This window comes from Anomaloglossus baeobatrachus, chromosome 1, assembly GCF_048569485.1.
Source record: "Anomaloglossus baeobatrachus isolate aAnoBae1 chromosome 1, aAnoBae1.hap1, whole genome shotgun sequence".
In the NCBI taxonomy this organism is placed as follows: domain Eukaryota; kingdom Metazoa; phylum Chordata; class Amphibia; order Anura; family Aromobatidae; genus Anomaloglossus; species Anomaloglossus baeobatrachus.
In genome coordinates, this window is record NC_134353.1 from 710,477,170 (window position 1) to 710,493,859 (window position 16,690).

Consider the following 16,690-nt stretch of genomic DNA (forward strand, 5'->3'; position numbering starts at 1 on the left):
CACATGACCAGCACTAGAACCAGGAAGTAGGAAGTGCAGGAGACAGGAGGAGCTCAACCCCGAGGAGGGAGACACGAGACAGGACAGTGCTGCAGAAGGTAAGGAAAGAGTTTATTTTACTAAAAGCAGCAGCAGGGGGCAGTGTGTGCCATCCGCAGGGGGCAGTGTGTGCCATCCGCAGGGGGCAGTGTGTGCCATCCGCAGGGGGCTATATTCAATATAAGGTGGCCATATCCAGATTAAGGGGGCTAATTTTAGGATGGGGGGCTATGAGGGACATATACTCTATATGATTTGTTAGACGGACACTGGCATTATAAGACGGACCCCATTTATTAAAAAAAATTCTCTATTCCTTCACCAAATTTGGGGGTGCGTCTTATAATCCGGTGCGTCTTATAAAGTGAAAAATACGGTATTTGTCTCATCATTTTCTTTACTTTTTCCATTAATTGACCCTTGTGAATGCTTGTTTTTTGCGCACCAAGCTGATATTTTTATTGACCCTATATGCGACTTACTCAGTTTTGTACAACATTCTGAGGCTCCGATCAAAAATATAAATAATATTTTTTTTATTTTTGATCTGGGCAAAGGAAGGGAGAAGAAATATATTATACTTGTTTTGTGGGTTTTTTTTTTTGTTTTTTTTTTTTAAATGTTTGGCCTTTATTTTTTGATCTTACTGGGGGGATTTCAACCTGCAATCATTCAATCTTTCTATATACTCCAGTGCTAGTGTATTTCTGGATATAGTAAACTTGACATTCTATGAAGCCCTGCCACGGGTGTTTGCAGAATATAGTGAATTCCATGTTCTTCTATGAAGCCCTGCCTCGGGTGATTGCAGAATATAGTGAATTCCATGTTCTTCTATGAAGCCCTACCTCGGGTGATTGCAGAATATAGTGAATGCCATGTTCTTCTATGAAGCCCTGCCTTGGGTGATTGCAGAATATAGTGAATTCCATGTTCTTCTATGAAGCCCTGCCTCGGGTGATTGCAGAATATAGGGAATTCCATGTTCTTCTATGAAGCCCTGCCTCGGGTGATTGCAGAATATAGTGAATTCCATGTTCTTCTATGAAGCCCTGCCTCGGGTGATTGCAGAATATAGTGAATTCCATGTTCTTCTATGAAGCCCTGCCTTGGGTGATTGCAGAATATAGTGAATTCCATGTTCTTATATGAAGCCCTGCCTTGGGTGATTGCAGAATATAGTGAATTCCATGTTCTTCTATGAAGCCCTGCCTCGGGTGATTGCAGAATATAGTGAATGCCATGTTCTTCTATGAAGCCCTGCCTCGGCTGATTGCAGAATATCGTGAATTCCATGTTCTTCCCTGCCTCACGTGCTCATTGGCAAACCAGCCATTGAAATGCTGCTTGTATTGACTTGACAGCGCTATTTAAATAGCCGAGTTGCCAAATCATTTAAATGGTTTAATAGCCACGATCGGAGCCTGCTAGTAGTTCCTGACCTCACTCCATATATCCCCTGAATCCGTATGATGTATATTTCCATTAAATGGCCGTTAAGTCAAGTTATATCTACTCTAAAAACAATATTGATGTTGTCTATTCCTGTAAAATAAATGAACATGTGACTGTGCTTCCCTCTTGCATAAGAACTCAGGCCAAAGGGATGAATTTGAAAGTTTGTGATTATGTAACCACATACTTTAACGGATTGTCCTGTTAGAGAAACTTTGTCCAGTGGACTGGATATGTCAGAAATAAGACTCAGTCAGTGTCACCTAGTTGAGTAGTGCGTCATTGGATGTATTATGATGAAGCGCTGCTCAGTCACAAGACTACTGCAACCAACCACGGTCCACAGTGGAACTGTGACATCACCTCTTCCCATGATGGCGCTAACCACAGGATGGCCTCCGCTGGGTCCAGGTGGGTGTCGTTGGGGTAGTATGAGGAGTTTGATTTTTTTTTTTTTTTTTTTTTATATTTTTATTTTTTTTTTTTAAATTTTAGAATATGCCCAGTCACCTGTGCAAATTGTTTTGTCTGGACGACCCCGTTAAGGTGTATTTACGCTGCACCATTATTGTGAGTGATCTTTGGAACACTTGTTTCCAGATAATCATAAGGTTGCTGATCACGAAGACGCTTGTTCATGGGGTGAAATGAACTTTGTCGGCTTAGGCTACTTTCACACATCCGGTTTTTGCTCTGCGGCACAATACGGCGCTCTGCAGAAAAACCGCAACCGTTTTTTTTGCATAGACTTACATTAGTGCCGTATTGTGCCGCATGGGCTTGTGTTCGGTCCGGTTTTTGCCGCATGCGGCAGATTTAGCCGATGCCGCGGCCGGATGGAACGTTGCCTGGCACGTTTTTTGCTCCGGCAAAAAAAAAAACGCATCGCTCCACATCCGGCCGCTGCGGCACATTTTTCAATGCATACCTATGGACGCCGGATGTGGCGCGATGTGGAAAAAAATGCATCCGGCCGCCGCATGCGGTTTCTTCCACTGCGCATGCTCAGTAGCGTGCCGCAACCGGAAAAAAACGGACAGGCAGCATGTAAACACTTATGCAAAGGATGCGGTGTTTTCGCCGCATCCGTTGCATAGGTTTCACAGCCGGATTGAGCCGCACTGCTCAAACCGGATGTGTGAAAGTAGCCTTAAAGAGCATCGTTCTCAGCAGCGCATTGTCCTGCATAAATAGTGTTGTTAACGACTACATGTTGTGCACACAGAACGATCTATTGGTGATTGATCCATGCGCCTTGTTAAAGAGATTGTGTCAGCACAGAATGACTGTTCAAACCAAGTACAGGCGCTCGGCACATCATCTTGGGGCCAAACGCTTAAATGCACCTTTTCCTATACTTGTCTTCCCTCAATCTACTCCTCCTCTATTTGATTGACAGCTCTGGCTTCATAGAACCAAAAGTTGGGAAGATCGATCGAAAACAAGCAGGTGGGACGGTGCACTTAAGTGATTAACCCTGCCATGATGCACTGAGCGCCTCTACTTGGTGGGAACAGTCATTCTGTGCTGACAGTCCGTTTAAATGTGTTTTTGCCTGTTTAAGCAGGCTATTAAACTGCTGTTGGCAAACATGTAGCTGTAATGCCACAGATCGGCTGGTGTACACTCAGCCTTAATTTGGAAACTATTATCTTTCATTATATTATGTGCTTCAAATGACATTCATCAATACACAATAGAAAGGAATATGCTACATCGATAGCCATGGTCATCATTTTTCGGATTTTGGTCTGGAAGTTGTTACCACAGAAAAACCTGCATACAATGTGTTCAATGTGATGAAAGCCCTCAGAAACTGGGTTTTCATAAATCAGACTATAGTTGGGTGTTTGTATAAAAAGAAAGACCTAGGATTCTTCTCACTTATTGTGCTGCGGTGTCATTACATATAATGGGTCCCTGAAGGAGGGCTCGCTGGCTTTAGGGATATGGAGTCTGCTGTCTTTTCACAGTTGTCTCCACTCTTATTTCAGTGAAAACCCCTTGCCAACAGTGGAGATCGCCATCCGAAATACAGGTGATGCAGACCAATGGTGTCCTCTACTGGAGACCCTTACAGATGCTGAAATGGAAAAGAAGATCCGTGACCAGGACAGGAACACCAGGTGCCACCGTCGTTTCATACGCTTTTCCTTCCGGGCTTCTCGCCGGGGTAGAATATAGACAACAATGTGGCACTTCCTCGGAGCGTCCACGAGGAAGACTTTTCAGCTTTTGCGCACCAGCCTATGAAGTGATGTGTGTCTATCTGTGTCTGTGCTGTCGTGCTTCAGCCAGTGGAGCTGCTCTTTTAATCATTATCGCACTTTGCAAGTGTTGTGTTGGTATTTCATATGACTTCAGCTGGTGGGATTGGACATTTCTCCCAGTGCTCGCCATTAGCTTAGTAGCACCATCTGTGCCCAAATTCCCTTAGAATCTGTTTAACCCCTAAACCTTGGTACTCTGCCCCCGAGGCCTAATGCACTTATAATTGATTTCCAACTTCAAGCATCTTTGTCTCACATTGAGATAGTCAATCGCCCACTTGCCTCATAACCTTTATTATTTTTTTTAACCTCCTGTAGCGGAACCTACAGTATATGGGATATTGCTGGTTCCTCTAACAAGAGCACATCTATATAACTAAGGAGTGCCCACAACAGAATCGTCCATGTTCTCTCGTATCTCGTATCTGTTGATCAGGCTTTAGTATTGATAGATTATACTTAAAACTGGTGCCAAAAATCTGCTTGTGAAATGTCGTTCTAGATATAGCTTTGCTGCTTGAAATGCTTAACCACAATCCTTTAACTTCTGCTGGTCCCTGTAGAGTATTGGTCTACTGGTGCATGCCGGGTTACTGGAACATGGATCGCCACTGGTTATATTCCACGTGGTGCCTTTATGAAGTACTTATGTGCAGTATTAAGACTAGTATTTTTTACTTTCAGTGTATCGCAGTGTAGTGACAGTATTAATGTCTTTTCTGGAAGGTGAGGTGCTATGGTTCAGATTGGATGGCTCACGCTGGTTGGAGAGCCTCTTTAGGCATAGGTCTGAATTACGGTACATGTGGACAGGCGAATTTATCTGAGGTTGAGTCTCCTGTTGAGGTTGATGATTAGAGAGCACAGACTGGTGGAATTCATAGTAGATATCACCATGAAGTCATCCATTGCTGTCCAATGGCTTATGGACGGTAACTCAGAGTTACATGATTAATCCACTTGTTGGTTTTCTGATCTCCTGGCACTTGTAAGCCCCTAATTTTTAGTTTAGTTACTAATTGAGGCTATTCGGATTCTTCTATAGTCACCAGCCCCGGTACTTATAGGCACAAGACTTTTTGTTCCTTATCCGCGTTTTTGTGCACTACATTCTTATATAAACTAGAAGACGTGCCTTTTATAGAGCGTGTATCTGCTCATGGTTGGTTGCCACCACCATTGTGGCTGTAAAATCTGTTAAGATGACGAGCGGTAGGACAAGCTCCATGAAAATAAGACAGAAGCCTGTGAATGTACTAACTTTTAATGTACTAACATTTGTCACTACATTGATGCCTTACCTGCCCCAGGCAAGGAGAGCTTCTCAGATTGGCACTTTATGTAGTAGAATAATAAGCAGGATCATGTGAAATTAATTTTAGGGGCTGCTATGCCCCATATTGTTACATACAGATGATTGCATCCATGCGAAAATATGTTCTGGCTCGTCTTGTCTTTTTTTTTTTTTTTTCCCTTAATTTTTCTTTAATTTTAGCACTTATTGTAATTTGTCATAGAGGTGAAATACGAAACCATATGAATGGGACTCAACTGTTGGAAAAGCCGCCGTTTTTAGAAATCTAAAATCATTATATAGTTATATCCAACAAAAGGCTTATTTTCCAGCCGCGATATAAACAACCGGCAAATATAATTTTTCATATAGTTTCTCCAGAATTAGTCTTGAGAGATTAGACATGTAATATCCATCAACTTGATCCAAACCAGAATGACCTTCGGAGTTTGGAACATTTGGCCACAGGCATGTAGACGTGTATACAATGGGCTCTGCAGTTGGCATTTCAAGGTTTGACTTGGTGCCATCATATTTTATGCACAGCTTTTTTTTTTTTTTTTTTTTATATTACTTAAGAGCCTGATTCTTGGCAACAAAGCTCATTAAGAAATAAAGGATCATCTCAGGATTTGGTTTTCTGTTGGTCTGATAGTGTACCTGGATGAGTATTAAGGTATTTGCGGTACAGGATGTTTTTCAAGTGGCCAGTGTGAAACCAAACCCCTCCTTCCCGTGAACATAGCCTGATCCTCTGCCTTAGTGTTAAGAATACACCTACAACCTCCTTAACATTTACCTTGCCCCTCTTCTCTTTTCCTCCCTATAGGCGTATGAGACGTCTTGCCAACACTGCACCGGCCTGGTAAACAGTCCCCTCCCGACGAAACTCGCGGTTCACATCCTGGAGATGGAACCTCGCCCCATAAATAAACAAAAAGTAACCATTAAAAAAAAAAAAGAAAAAGTAAAAAAAGAAAAAAATATATATAAGTTTAAAGAATTGTGGAGGAGAGGAGGGTAACCTTAGCACCTCTTGAGCCCAAATCAGAAGGTGCAGGGAACCCACACATTCCACTTTGAAAGCAGCTGGGTGCTGCCTAGTTTGACTCCCTCAGCCTTTCCTTCCATGTACAGAGTGTGAAGCTTTAGTGCTACCTGACTACCGGAAGACCTGAGACAGATGTCCCAAGCCCTCCTTTATACCTGTGTACGTGACATGTAAAGCTATTTTGTGTTCTATTTTTAATTTGTATAGGTGCGTCATGCACTTGTAGAGAACTTTTTAAATAAACATAATGCTCGATATTTTCCATTGAGGGTTTTGCCTTTTTCTTTGTCTCTCCTCTTCCCCTACCTATATATATGATATATATGCCTATCGGGCAAATCTGTTCTGGTTAAAATCTCAAGTGTGTGTATATGTATATATTATAATACTTTTTTCCTTTTGTCAATGTTTGATTAAGAATATAATGTATTTTGTCTGTTTTGGAAAAATTTCTTCTGAAATTATAATTGCTGATCTTGCTTGTCCTTTAAAGCTGATTGTCATATGCACAAGTCCATAGATTAGAAAAATCATTTATTTTCAGATATGCAGGAAATTTAGGTTTAATACTGTTACGTCAGTCCACATGAGGCCGCTGGCCATCGACCCATTGATTCACAATATCTTCCGGTAAAGGGTTGTAATTGGGGTCCATTTGTGGCTCATCAAATATCTGCTTCCTGCAGAAGACACACATACCGTGAAGAGTTACTGGTGGTAGTAAATAATTCAGAAGGTAATGGTGTCACCTCCCTTATGAAATCCTGCTCTACGATTTAGGACTTTGTTTTTTTTTGTAAAATGCACTTATTGAACACATTCTTGTTTCGATGCCACTTATTGTTTTTATACAGAGGAATACTCAGTACAAGAGGCTATGATCTAAAGGGGCTCTGCACTACATTTGTAAAGTTTACAGGGGGTAAAATTCTTTATAAAGAAATAAACACGCAGTAATTGCCAATTCAATAATCCCCCAACACCACCACTCCAATGGTCACTGATAGATCGCAAATGATGTGATGATTACTCAACCACCACCAATCACTTCACTTCAGGGGATGGGTGGTCTGGGCAGCATCACTTCCAGTCCTTGAGAGCAAAGCTGGGATGGGGTGGATTGCAGTGGTAAGTATTGTTTGTCCTTTTTATTATAAGGATCACTACCTTTTGGTAACTCTGAAACATGTTTTTTTTTTTTTGTGTCTACCTTTGTCTATTGTCATTAATTTTCTATTAACTCAACTCCTGCTAACATTGTATATTAGCCAACTGGTGAAGTGAGAACTAGTAATGAGCGAGCACTACCATGCTCGGTACTCAAAATGAGCAGGCCGGATGGGCTCAATTCGAGTATAATGCATGTCAATGGGAAACTCAAGCACTTTTCTGGAAGATCTTTCAGAAAAATGCTCTAGTTTCCCAGTATTTTCCTTTATGCTCGGTACTTGAGTCGAGCCGGTGCGAACGTGGTTACAAGTACCGAGCATAGTAGTTATCGCTCATCACCGGTGAGGACCCATTGTCTTCATACTCACAGAATTTCTGGAGTAACTAAGAGCTTTTTTCCTCCTGGTTGGTTTGGGAAAACATCCTCAAGAAAGTAATAAATGTGCCCAGCTGCAATACCTAAAACAGAAAAAAAACATTTTATATACAACCTAAAATATGGCCACTTCTGAACGCATGTAAAAAGAGGACCTATATCTTACCTAGTGCATCTACAAGGATGGAATCTCCACCTAGTAGTGAGAAAATCAAAAGCACCCAGGGCAGGTAAGGGGCCCTAACTGTAACAAGGCCAAGAATATTGATCCGAACGGAAGGATTTTTGCGGCACCAAACGTATACCAACATCAGAGTAAAAGCCTGGCCAAAGAAGGTGAGATCGACAAAAAGACCGAATAACTGTTTCTTGTTAAGGACATGACTGGAAAATGTTGACTTAATTCTATAAAGAAATGACCGGTTGCTGGACTAATATATACATTTATTTTTATAGCTACGGTATTGATGACACCTGAAGAAAATGTATAGGTTAATAAGGCCCAAAAGACTCCAGAGGAATCGAAAGTTGACATGAAGCTGAATAATGAAGAGCAGCCTAGGAAGAGTTACATGCGTAGGGCATTTATTCTCTGCCCCACAGAATACTATATAGAAGTAAAGGAGCATTAGAAAAAAAAAATATATCCCACAACAAAGTTTTATTATCTGACCACAGGATAGGTGAGAAATGTATGATCATGAAGGTCCCCAACCAATGCTAGAGGCGTTTGAATGGAGTAATGGTCACTACAAAAGTCTATAGCACTGACTCATGGCTAAGTACAGCAATGGGCTTGTGATCAATGGGGTCAGATCCACAAAGAATCTACATTCATCAGCTATCTGTGGATAGGTAATAGAGGTAAGCGAATCGATTCACAGCACTCCAGTCCGTCAGCCAGGTCCCTGACCGGAGTGACCGATCTGTGACCGCAGAACAGGAGGTATGCGCATCTCCTGGCTCTCTTCCTGGCTATGCAGGCCGTATAATCATGAGAGCTGGGAGGTAGAGTTTCACAGGCCTACATTCCAGAAGTCACAGATTACTGACCTTGGCCGTGGTTAAGTCCTGGAAATCGATTCTCCCGTCTCAGTGATAAATGTATGGAATAGAGCACATTTCCCAAAGGAGCATTGTGGATTAAAGTCTCCTCACCACTGGCATGCTGGAATGGTGTCTCAGTCTCCGCAAGGAGAATAGATTCCCCTTTAGACCCCAGCTTAGCCTCTCATACAGCCAGATCAGATCTCATACTTTGCACTGATGAGGGATAACTGTGTGTGCAAATTGAGGTTCTGACCTGGCAGAAACCCTAAGTCATATGAAGACTTGTTAAAGGGTCACTTTTGACTATTAGGATTGCTACTTCCAATAGGTGGCGCTAGAGTTCATCTTCTTCCTCACTGAAAAGACAATTGCAATTCGGTACCCTTTTTAGTTATATCTTTAGGTTTTCTAGCCAAATACTAGTAATTCCAAGGATACAGCCAATTTATGATAATTGGTTGACTTATACACATTGGCATTGATTTGGTTTGTTGTGATAAATGTATTAGAAACTTATTTTCTGGAAATGTAGAAGATGATAAATAATAATAATTTACCTCAATCAATCCAATCTAAATAAAAATGGCTTTTCTTCCCGTCTTTCTACTAAACCAATACTTGAAGCACCATATGGATCTATGAGTATTGAAGTTTTCTTATTTCTCATTTACTAATACATAGACATTTTTGGATAGGAAACTTTAAAAACGCTGAATATCTGCATCAATTTAAAACAACGAAAGGATACTGTAATGGTGAGTCCTCCAAAGAGAAACATAAATACAAAATCTGCTGTGCGCCCCCTAAAGGACGTTTCTTCCAACATTTTGCAATATCTGTACCTGGATAGAAGAAATATCTGTAAAGGAAACTAACATCCAAAATAAACATGTATTTCACTCAGTGTCTTTTATATTGTTACATAAAGGCAGCGACTAGTATATATTTAGAGGGTAAGTCCTTTTTACTGTGAGGATACGTAAAAATCATATTGAAAAGAAAACTGAAACCCAGGTGTCCAAAGTATAGGAAATTGGTTACTAGTCTCCAAATCTGTGAAAATAAAGCAAAATATTAATGTAATTTTCAAAGATGTAAAAAAAACATTATTAAAGGAAATCTGTCACCAAGTTTTTGCCATCTAATCTGAGAGCAGCATAATGTAGGGGCAGAGACCCTGATTCCAGCGATGTGCCACTTACTGAGCTGCTTAGTGTAGTTTTGATAAAATCACATTTTTATCAGCAGACGATTGCCACTAAAGGACTAGTAAATCTGATGCCATCCAAAAGTAGAAATAGTACCAGAACAAATCCCAAACATTTTTTCAATTTTATTCAATGCAAAGGGGCATAAAAATAAGAAGGTAGGCGGATTAAAAACAAAAAACTGATACACGACCGGTACAGAACGCGTATGTGGCCCTTAGTCTCAATCTTAGGTTGAGACTAAGAGCCACTTTGGGCCAGATACAAGACAGGTACAGGTAACGTGTATCAGTTTTTATTTATAATCCACCTTCTTTCTTGTTTTTATGACGTTTTGCATTGAATAAAATTTTTTTTTTTTTTTTACAGATTTGTGCTGGTACTATTTCTAATTTTGGATTGTCCATGGAGCTGCTCTGCACCATGCACTTTATCAGGTGAGCTGAAATGCTATTTTCCAAACCTGATGCCATGTATCCGCCATATTCATGAGTTTAGTCAAATTCTGGCCATTTTGCAGGGGGACAATCTCTGCTGGCATGCTGACTTACAGCTGGCTCCCTGCGGTAAGGCAGCGGGGAGCCAGTTGTCAATTAGCATGCCATTAGTAGAAACACCCCATCAAAAGAGAAGCTGCTGCTCTGTCAATGTGATGTTAGTCACCAGCAGTAGTGGTTCCTGTCTGTTCTAGACAAAGATCAGCGCCAGGCAGATAGTTCGCAACTACCTGCTTTTCTGAGTTCTTTGTCTCAAGTACAAAAATAAGTCCCTAATGCTCCCTTTAAGTGCCTGACCCTTGAAGATTTAGGGTATGGGCATACGCTGCGTTTTAGATTTGACAACAAAACTGCACCCTCTGGCAGACTTTGACAACTGTAAACACTGCGTTTTGAAAAGGAAAAAAAAGGCGGTAAAAATGCATGCGTTTTTGTCAATGCGTTTTTTTAAAGGAGAAACAAAAATTATAGGATATTTGATAGCTAGAATAGGTGGATAGATAGAAAATTAGAACAGAATAGCTTGTTGGCGGGATAGCTAGCTTGGCCACGTTTTTGGTTTTTTTTTGTTTGGTGGGGGTAAGAAAATAATATCCACCACAGGAACAGCAGCAGATGCAGGCTGCAACCCTCAGCTGACTGCTGTACCTTGGCTGGTTATGAAAAATAGAGGGGTCCCATGCTTTTTATTTATTTATTTTTTTTTTTAACTATTTGATATAATGAAAAAAAAACTGACGTGGGGTCCCCCCCTTTTTTCTAAAACCAACCAAGGTACAGCAGGCAACTGGGGGTTGATATTAATAGGGTGAGAAGGGCCATTGGTATTTGTCCCTTTCCAGCCTAACAATAGCAGCCCACAGCCACCCCAGAAGTGGCACATCCATAAGGTGCGCTAATTCTGGTGCTGGGCCCGGCTCTTCCCATCGCCCTGGTATAGTGGCAATCGGGGTAATAAGGATAGTTTAGTGATGGCGGGTGTCTGAGACACCCCCCCGCCCCCATCATCACTAATCTGTAAATGAAAGTAAATAAACACAAACTCCCAAAAAGTCCTTTATTTGAAATAAGACGAAAAAAAGCATCCTCTGTCACCACTTTATTAACCCCCCAAACACCTCTTGAGGTCCCGCGACGCATTCCCGCACTGCTACATCTGACGCTCACAGTGAATGCCATAGAACAAGACTGCCAGCTGTGAGCTCCACGCAGCAACTGAAGAGTCACGCTATCAGCGGTGATGTCACTAAGGTTAGCTGCAGCCACAGCTGAAGTCCTCCACCTGTGACAGCAAATTACCTGAGTGACTGAAGTGAGCCGCGCGATCAGTGGTGCCGTCACTCAGGTGATTTCCGGTCACAGGTGAGTCCTCCACCTGTGACCGCAAATCAGACCACGACTGAAGTGAGCTGCAGGTGGAGGACTCACCTGAGTGAGGTCACCGCTGATGGCACGGCTCACATCAGCTGCAGGGGTTGAGCTTCACATGCCATACTGCGTGACCCGCAGCTGTGACGTTAAGGGTTCACCAGAGTTCATTCTGATCGCGCGGCTCTGTCTACACTCATAGCTGGCAGTCATGCTCTGACACTCGCTGTGACAAGACAGAGATGTAGCAGAACTGAATTGCCGTGGAACCTTGTGTGGATTACTTCCGACCTGGAGGGGTGTTTGAGGGTTAATAAAGTGGTGAAAGAGGGGGCTTTTTATTTACATTAAAGCAATTTTTGGCTGTTTGTACGTTAACCCCTCATTACACTGATTGCCACCGCACCAGGGTAATTGGGAAGAGCCGGGTATAGTCCCGGGACTGTCGCATCTAATGGATGCGGCCATTCCGGGCAGCTGCTAGCTGATATTTTTAGCCTGGGGGCTCCCAATATAGTGGGCCTCCCCAGCCTAAGAATACCAGCCCTCAGTTGTGAGGGTAAAGCCTCACCTCGGATGGGTATCAAAAATGGGGGGAGGGGTCCGCACTCACGCCCTTTTTTTTTTTTTTTTTAATTTTATATTTTCCTTTAGTATATAAACCCGCCCACCAGCAGCTGTGATTGGTTGTAGTAATTTGTCACTCACAGCACCTAGATTCTGACTGCTACCTTGATGCAGTATCTTTAGTCCTGGAGTTCATCTATAGCTGTCCCCTGATGAACCCTGTGAAGCTAACAGGGATAAACGTGTCGGGACAATGTCTGATCATGAGGATCTGATGCACCTCTGCCAGATAAGTTATGCTATTATGTTGGCAAGCTATTAGCTATATGGAGTTTGAATTTTAATGTTTAATTTTCACGTTTGGTTCACATATTAGTGTAGTGTAGGGCAATATAGGGTGACTTTAGGGTCTCCCGTCGGTGAATGGGGACGCCACAACCCTAGGGCGTCATACCTTCCTTTGCTAGGTATTGTCAAAATTAGGGGTAAATTAGGGATAGCCTTCTCCCCCTCCCTCCCCCCTTTTCAGATTACTAATTCTGGTTTCTACCTGTTTTTTGCCCCTACACTATTAAGGTGAGTGTTGCACTTTATGGTAAATTTTTTACCTTTTAAATGATAATTTAAAGGTTATTTTTTTTATGGAAGTTTTTTTCTTCTGGTCTTGAAAGTATTTGAGTATGTATTTGTATTATTGTACTTTAAGTATTCAATTTGTAAAAGCCAAAGAGTAAACATTTCACCAAACGGCATAATTGAGAGAAGTGGAAGAGAAAGTCATCAGCATGTGACCGAAAGTATGAGTGGTCACATGACAACCGCCAGGTGAGTGAAACTGCAGGATCCAAGCAGTGTGTACAGTGGACACTGTTAGGATTTGCAATGCCTAATATTAAATTTAAAAATCTCTAAATGAAATCGGTCATCAGGTTTTTGCATGATGTAGAAGCTGAGACAATGATTCCAGCAATATGTTACTAAGGCCTGGTTCACATGAGGGTAGGAGTCAGACAAGTGAAATGCCAAAAAAATCTTGCATTGCACTCTGACCAATCCTAGTCAACGAGGCAAAGCAGATCTATCGTATTTTCTCATGCCGAATCAACATGAGAGAAAAATGGCAATGTATGTCTGCTGACACGCACTCTTACAAGTCTATGGGTGTGTGTGAAACATCGGATGCACTTGGATGTCATAATTAGTATAATCATATGTCAATGATACACTGAGAACCTGTCACCAAGGAAAAGTGATCAGTTTTTACTTTTTATTTTATTCTTGCTGCTTTCCTGAGTATTCTGTTTTTGTTTTATTTAAGTCCACAATGTCCTTCCAACAATATGGGCGTGCTAATTTTTACAGTGTTGAAAATCATAAAAAGAATCACGAAGTAATAAAATCCCCATATTGAATTCTCGGAGCAACGGGAATAAAAATAAGAATAAATACTGGGTGTTTTTAGTCTTGTGACAGGTGCCTTTCAGAGATTACTTGTGAGTATAGGTAACCGAAATTTGTTTCATTCCTACAGTTAGGAAATCTGTCCTTTTCTATCAAAAATAGTAATGGGTTCCAGCCAGGCTTTTCTCGCTGTATCGGATATTTACATTAATCGGGCAGACAACTAATAAGCATGGAATCCTCCTGACTATCCCTGGATTGTCGTGGAAGAGCCTGCCTTACTTATTAGGTGGTTGGCCAAATTTGTCAGGATTGGTTGAATCTAATGAGTATGGAGGCCTCCTGACTATCCCCGAGTGAGGTGGAAGAGGCTCTCCATACATATTAGGTGGTCAGCCAGATTTGTCAGGTTTTGGTTGAATTTAATTGATATGGGGCCTTTAGAGTACCCTACCCTTGGGCTCCTGCTCAGCCACACTAGATGCACATATGACATGTTTACCCATTGTCCAGTACAAAAGAATGAGAAGCAGAGTCCAGCTTGTTTCCCTTGCATCTCACATTGGGCTGCATTACAGTTTTGGATGGGAGACTGTTGGGTAAATATATTGTTGCATGAAACATATTTTCTGATCTGCCGTGAGCTATAGTGTTTTCTAGGAACATAATCACAGTCTATGGTTGTCCTAGTAGGTCAGCAAAGAGAAATGCTCTGAAAAATATTTGCAAAAATAAAAATTGTCTTTCAAACTTAAAATGGCTTTTATAATTGAAAATGCCAGTCAAGTAAAATTTTTGACCAAGACTGCAGACCATCTGTTGTGTATGGGTGTCTCATGATTTAATTTTGGGGAGAAGGATCAGGCATGATGATTTTCATTACCTAATCCTCAGATCCTTCCAGAAAATACCTGCATACTTGGCTAAATCAAGTGTGCATATATATGAGGGGGTCAGAACAGCTTTCTATTTAGAGCAAGGGTCTCTCTCTGTGTGGCCACAGCTATCTGCATCAACGACCTCAAGGTATAGCAGACAGTTGTAAACTGGACCTAATTAAGGAGGAGCCAAGAAAAGTCTAAAGCGTAGTGGCGCTGCGACTGCCTCGTTTGCTGGTTTCATTCTCCTGAGCATGTAGCTGCCTTCAACTTCTCTTAGCCTGTTACCACACAGTCTTATGCAGCACTGCATAGCCATTCTGCCTTTTTTGCTGCAAACTGCATGCTCCTCTACTCTGCGTATACACAGCACACACAGCTCCTCTCTGCTGTACAAACCAAACTTGTTCTTCACATTTTCCTTGAGAAATAGGTTTTTAGTGATAGGAAGATGGGTTATAACAATGGCCATTTTACCCACTTATGGTTACATGATTATTCCTGCTCAATTTGCCCGACTGTGTGGATGGCGCCGGAGGCATCATCCGTGTTAATCATCAAAGGACGGCGGTGATTCAGTTGTTTCCTGTCCTTTATTAGTTATATGGCTTCTACAATTTCTTCACACAAAATGTGGCTCACAACCATTTCATAGAATAGTAGCGTTGGAAGGGATCTCAAGGGCCAACGGTTCCAACTACCTGCGAGTGCAGGTTTTCCTAAATCATCCCAACTATGTTTATCCATTTGCTGCGTGAACATTTCCATTGATGGAGAGCTCACTACCTCCTGTTGTAGCCTATTCCACTCTTTTGACTGCCTTCACTGTCACAAAGTTTTTTTTCTAATGTCTAATCTGAATCTCCCTCCTTTTTACTTTCATTCCATTGCTTCTTGTGCTTCCTTGTACTAATAAGAATAGGCTAGTTCCTTCTGAACTGTGACTAACTTTCCGATATTTGTAGACCACTATTAACCCTTTAGTGACGGAGCTAATTTTCACCTTAATGACCAGACCAAATTTTGCAATTCTGACCAGTGTCACTTCATGAGGTTATAACTCTGGAACGCTTCAACGGATCCCGGTGATTCTGAGATTGTTTTTTCGTCACATATTGGACTTCATGTTAGTACCAAATTTAGGACAATATTTTTTGTGTTTATTTATGAAAAAAATTGAATATTGGCAAAAATTTTGAAAATTTAGCAATTTTCAACTTTTGAATTTTTATACCGTTAAACCAGAGATTTCTGTGACACAAAATAGTTAATAAATAACATTTCCCACATGTCTACTTTACATCAGCACAATTTTGGAAACAATTTTTTTTTTTTGTTAGGAAGTTAGAGGGGTTCAAAGTTTATCAGCAATTTCTCATTTTTACATCAAAATTTACAAAACCAGTTTTTTAGGGACCACATCACATTTGAAGTGACTTCAATAGGCCTAGATGACAGAAAATACCCAAAAGTGACACCATTCTAAAAACTGCACCCCCCAAAGTACTCAAAACCACATTCAAGAAGTTTATTAACCCTTCAGGTGCTTCACATGAACAAAAGCAATGTGGAATGAAAAAAAGCAAAAATTAAATTTTACCTAAAAATGTTGCTCTAACCCAAATTTATTCACTTTTAGAAGAAATAACACAACAAAATGGACCCCAAAACTTGTTCCCCACTTTCTTATGAGCACGCCGATACCCCACATGTGGTCAGAAACCTCTGTTTGGACAAATGGGAGGGCTCGGAACAGAAGGAGCAATATTTGAATTTTGGAAAGCAAATTTGGCTGAAATAGATTGCGGGCACCATGTTGCATTTACAGGTCCGCTAAGGTACCTAAACAGAAGAAATCCCTCACAAGTGACACCATTTTGGAAACTAGACCCCTCAAGGCTTCTATCTAGGGGTATAGTGAGCATTTTAGATCCACAGGTACTTCACAGATTTTGTTAACGTTACGTTGTCATATTGAAAATTTTAATAATTTTCTCAAAAATGTTGCTTTAGCATCAATTTTCTCACTTTTTCAAGAGGTAATTCCAAAAATTTGACCTCAAGGT

The 16,690-nt window shown here is 41.2% G+C and overlaps 2 protein-coding genes across 3 annotated transcripts in view; one reads left to right on the top strand and one right to left on the bottom strand.

Annotated features, from left to right (window-relative positions):
- SMARCB1 (SWI/SNF related BAF chromatin remodeling complex subunit B1) overlaps positions 1-6,371 on the top strand; it is a 40,306-nt gene extending 33,935 nt beyond the window's left edge. The window contains exons 8-9 of one of the 2 annotated variants that reach the window (XM_075321512.1): positions 3,489-3,620; positions 5,888-6,371. In XM_075321512.1, coding sequence (XP_075177627.1) covers positions 3,489-3,620; positions 5,888-5,927 — 172 coding nt within the window. In that variant the 3' untranslated portion in view covers positions 5,928-6,371. Of the gene's footprint in view, positions 1-3,488 lie in introns of both variants that reach the window. The other variant, XM_075321503.1, reaches the window with a different exon arrangement.
- DERL3 (derlin 3) overlaps positions 6,172-16,690 on the bottom strand; it is a 67,909-nt gene continuing 57,390 nt past the window's right edge. The window contains exons 3-7 of the mRNA XM_075321523.1: positions 9,685-9,758; positions 9,454-9,547; positions 7,822-8,017; positions 7,648-7,738; positions 6,172-6,789 (exon numbers count right to left, since the gene is read on the bottom strand). Coding sequence (XP_075177638.1) covers positions 6,687-6,789; positions 7,648-7,738; positions 7,822-8,017; positions 9,454-9,547; positions 9,685-9,758 — 558 coding nt within the window. The 3' untranslated portion in view covers positions 6,172-6,686. The remainder of the gene's footprint in view (positions 6,790-7,647; positions 7,739-7,821; positions 8,018-9,453; positions 9,548-9,684; positions 9,759-16,690) is intronic.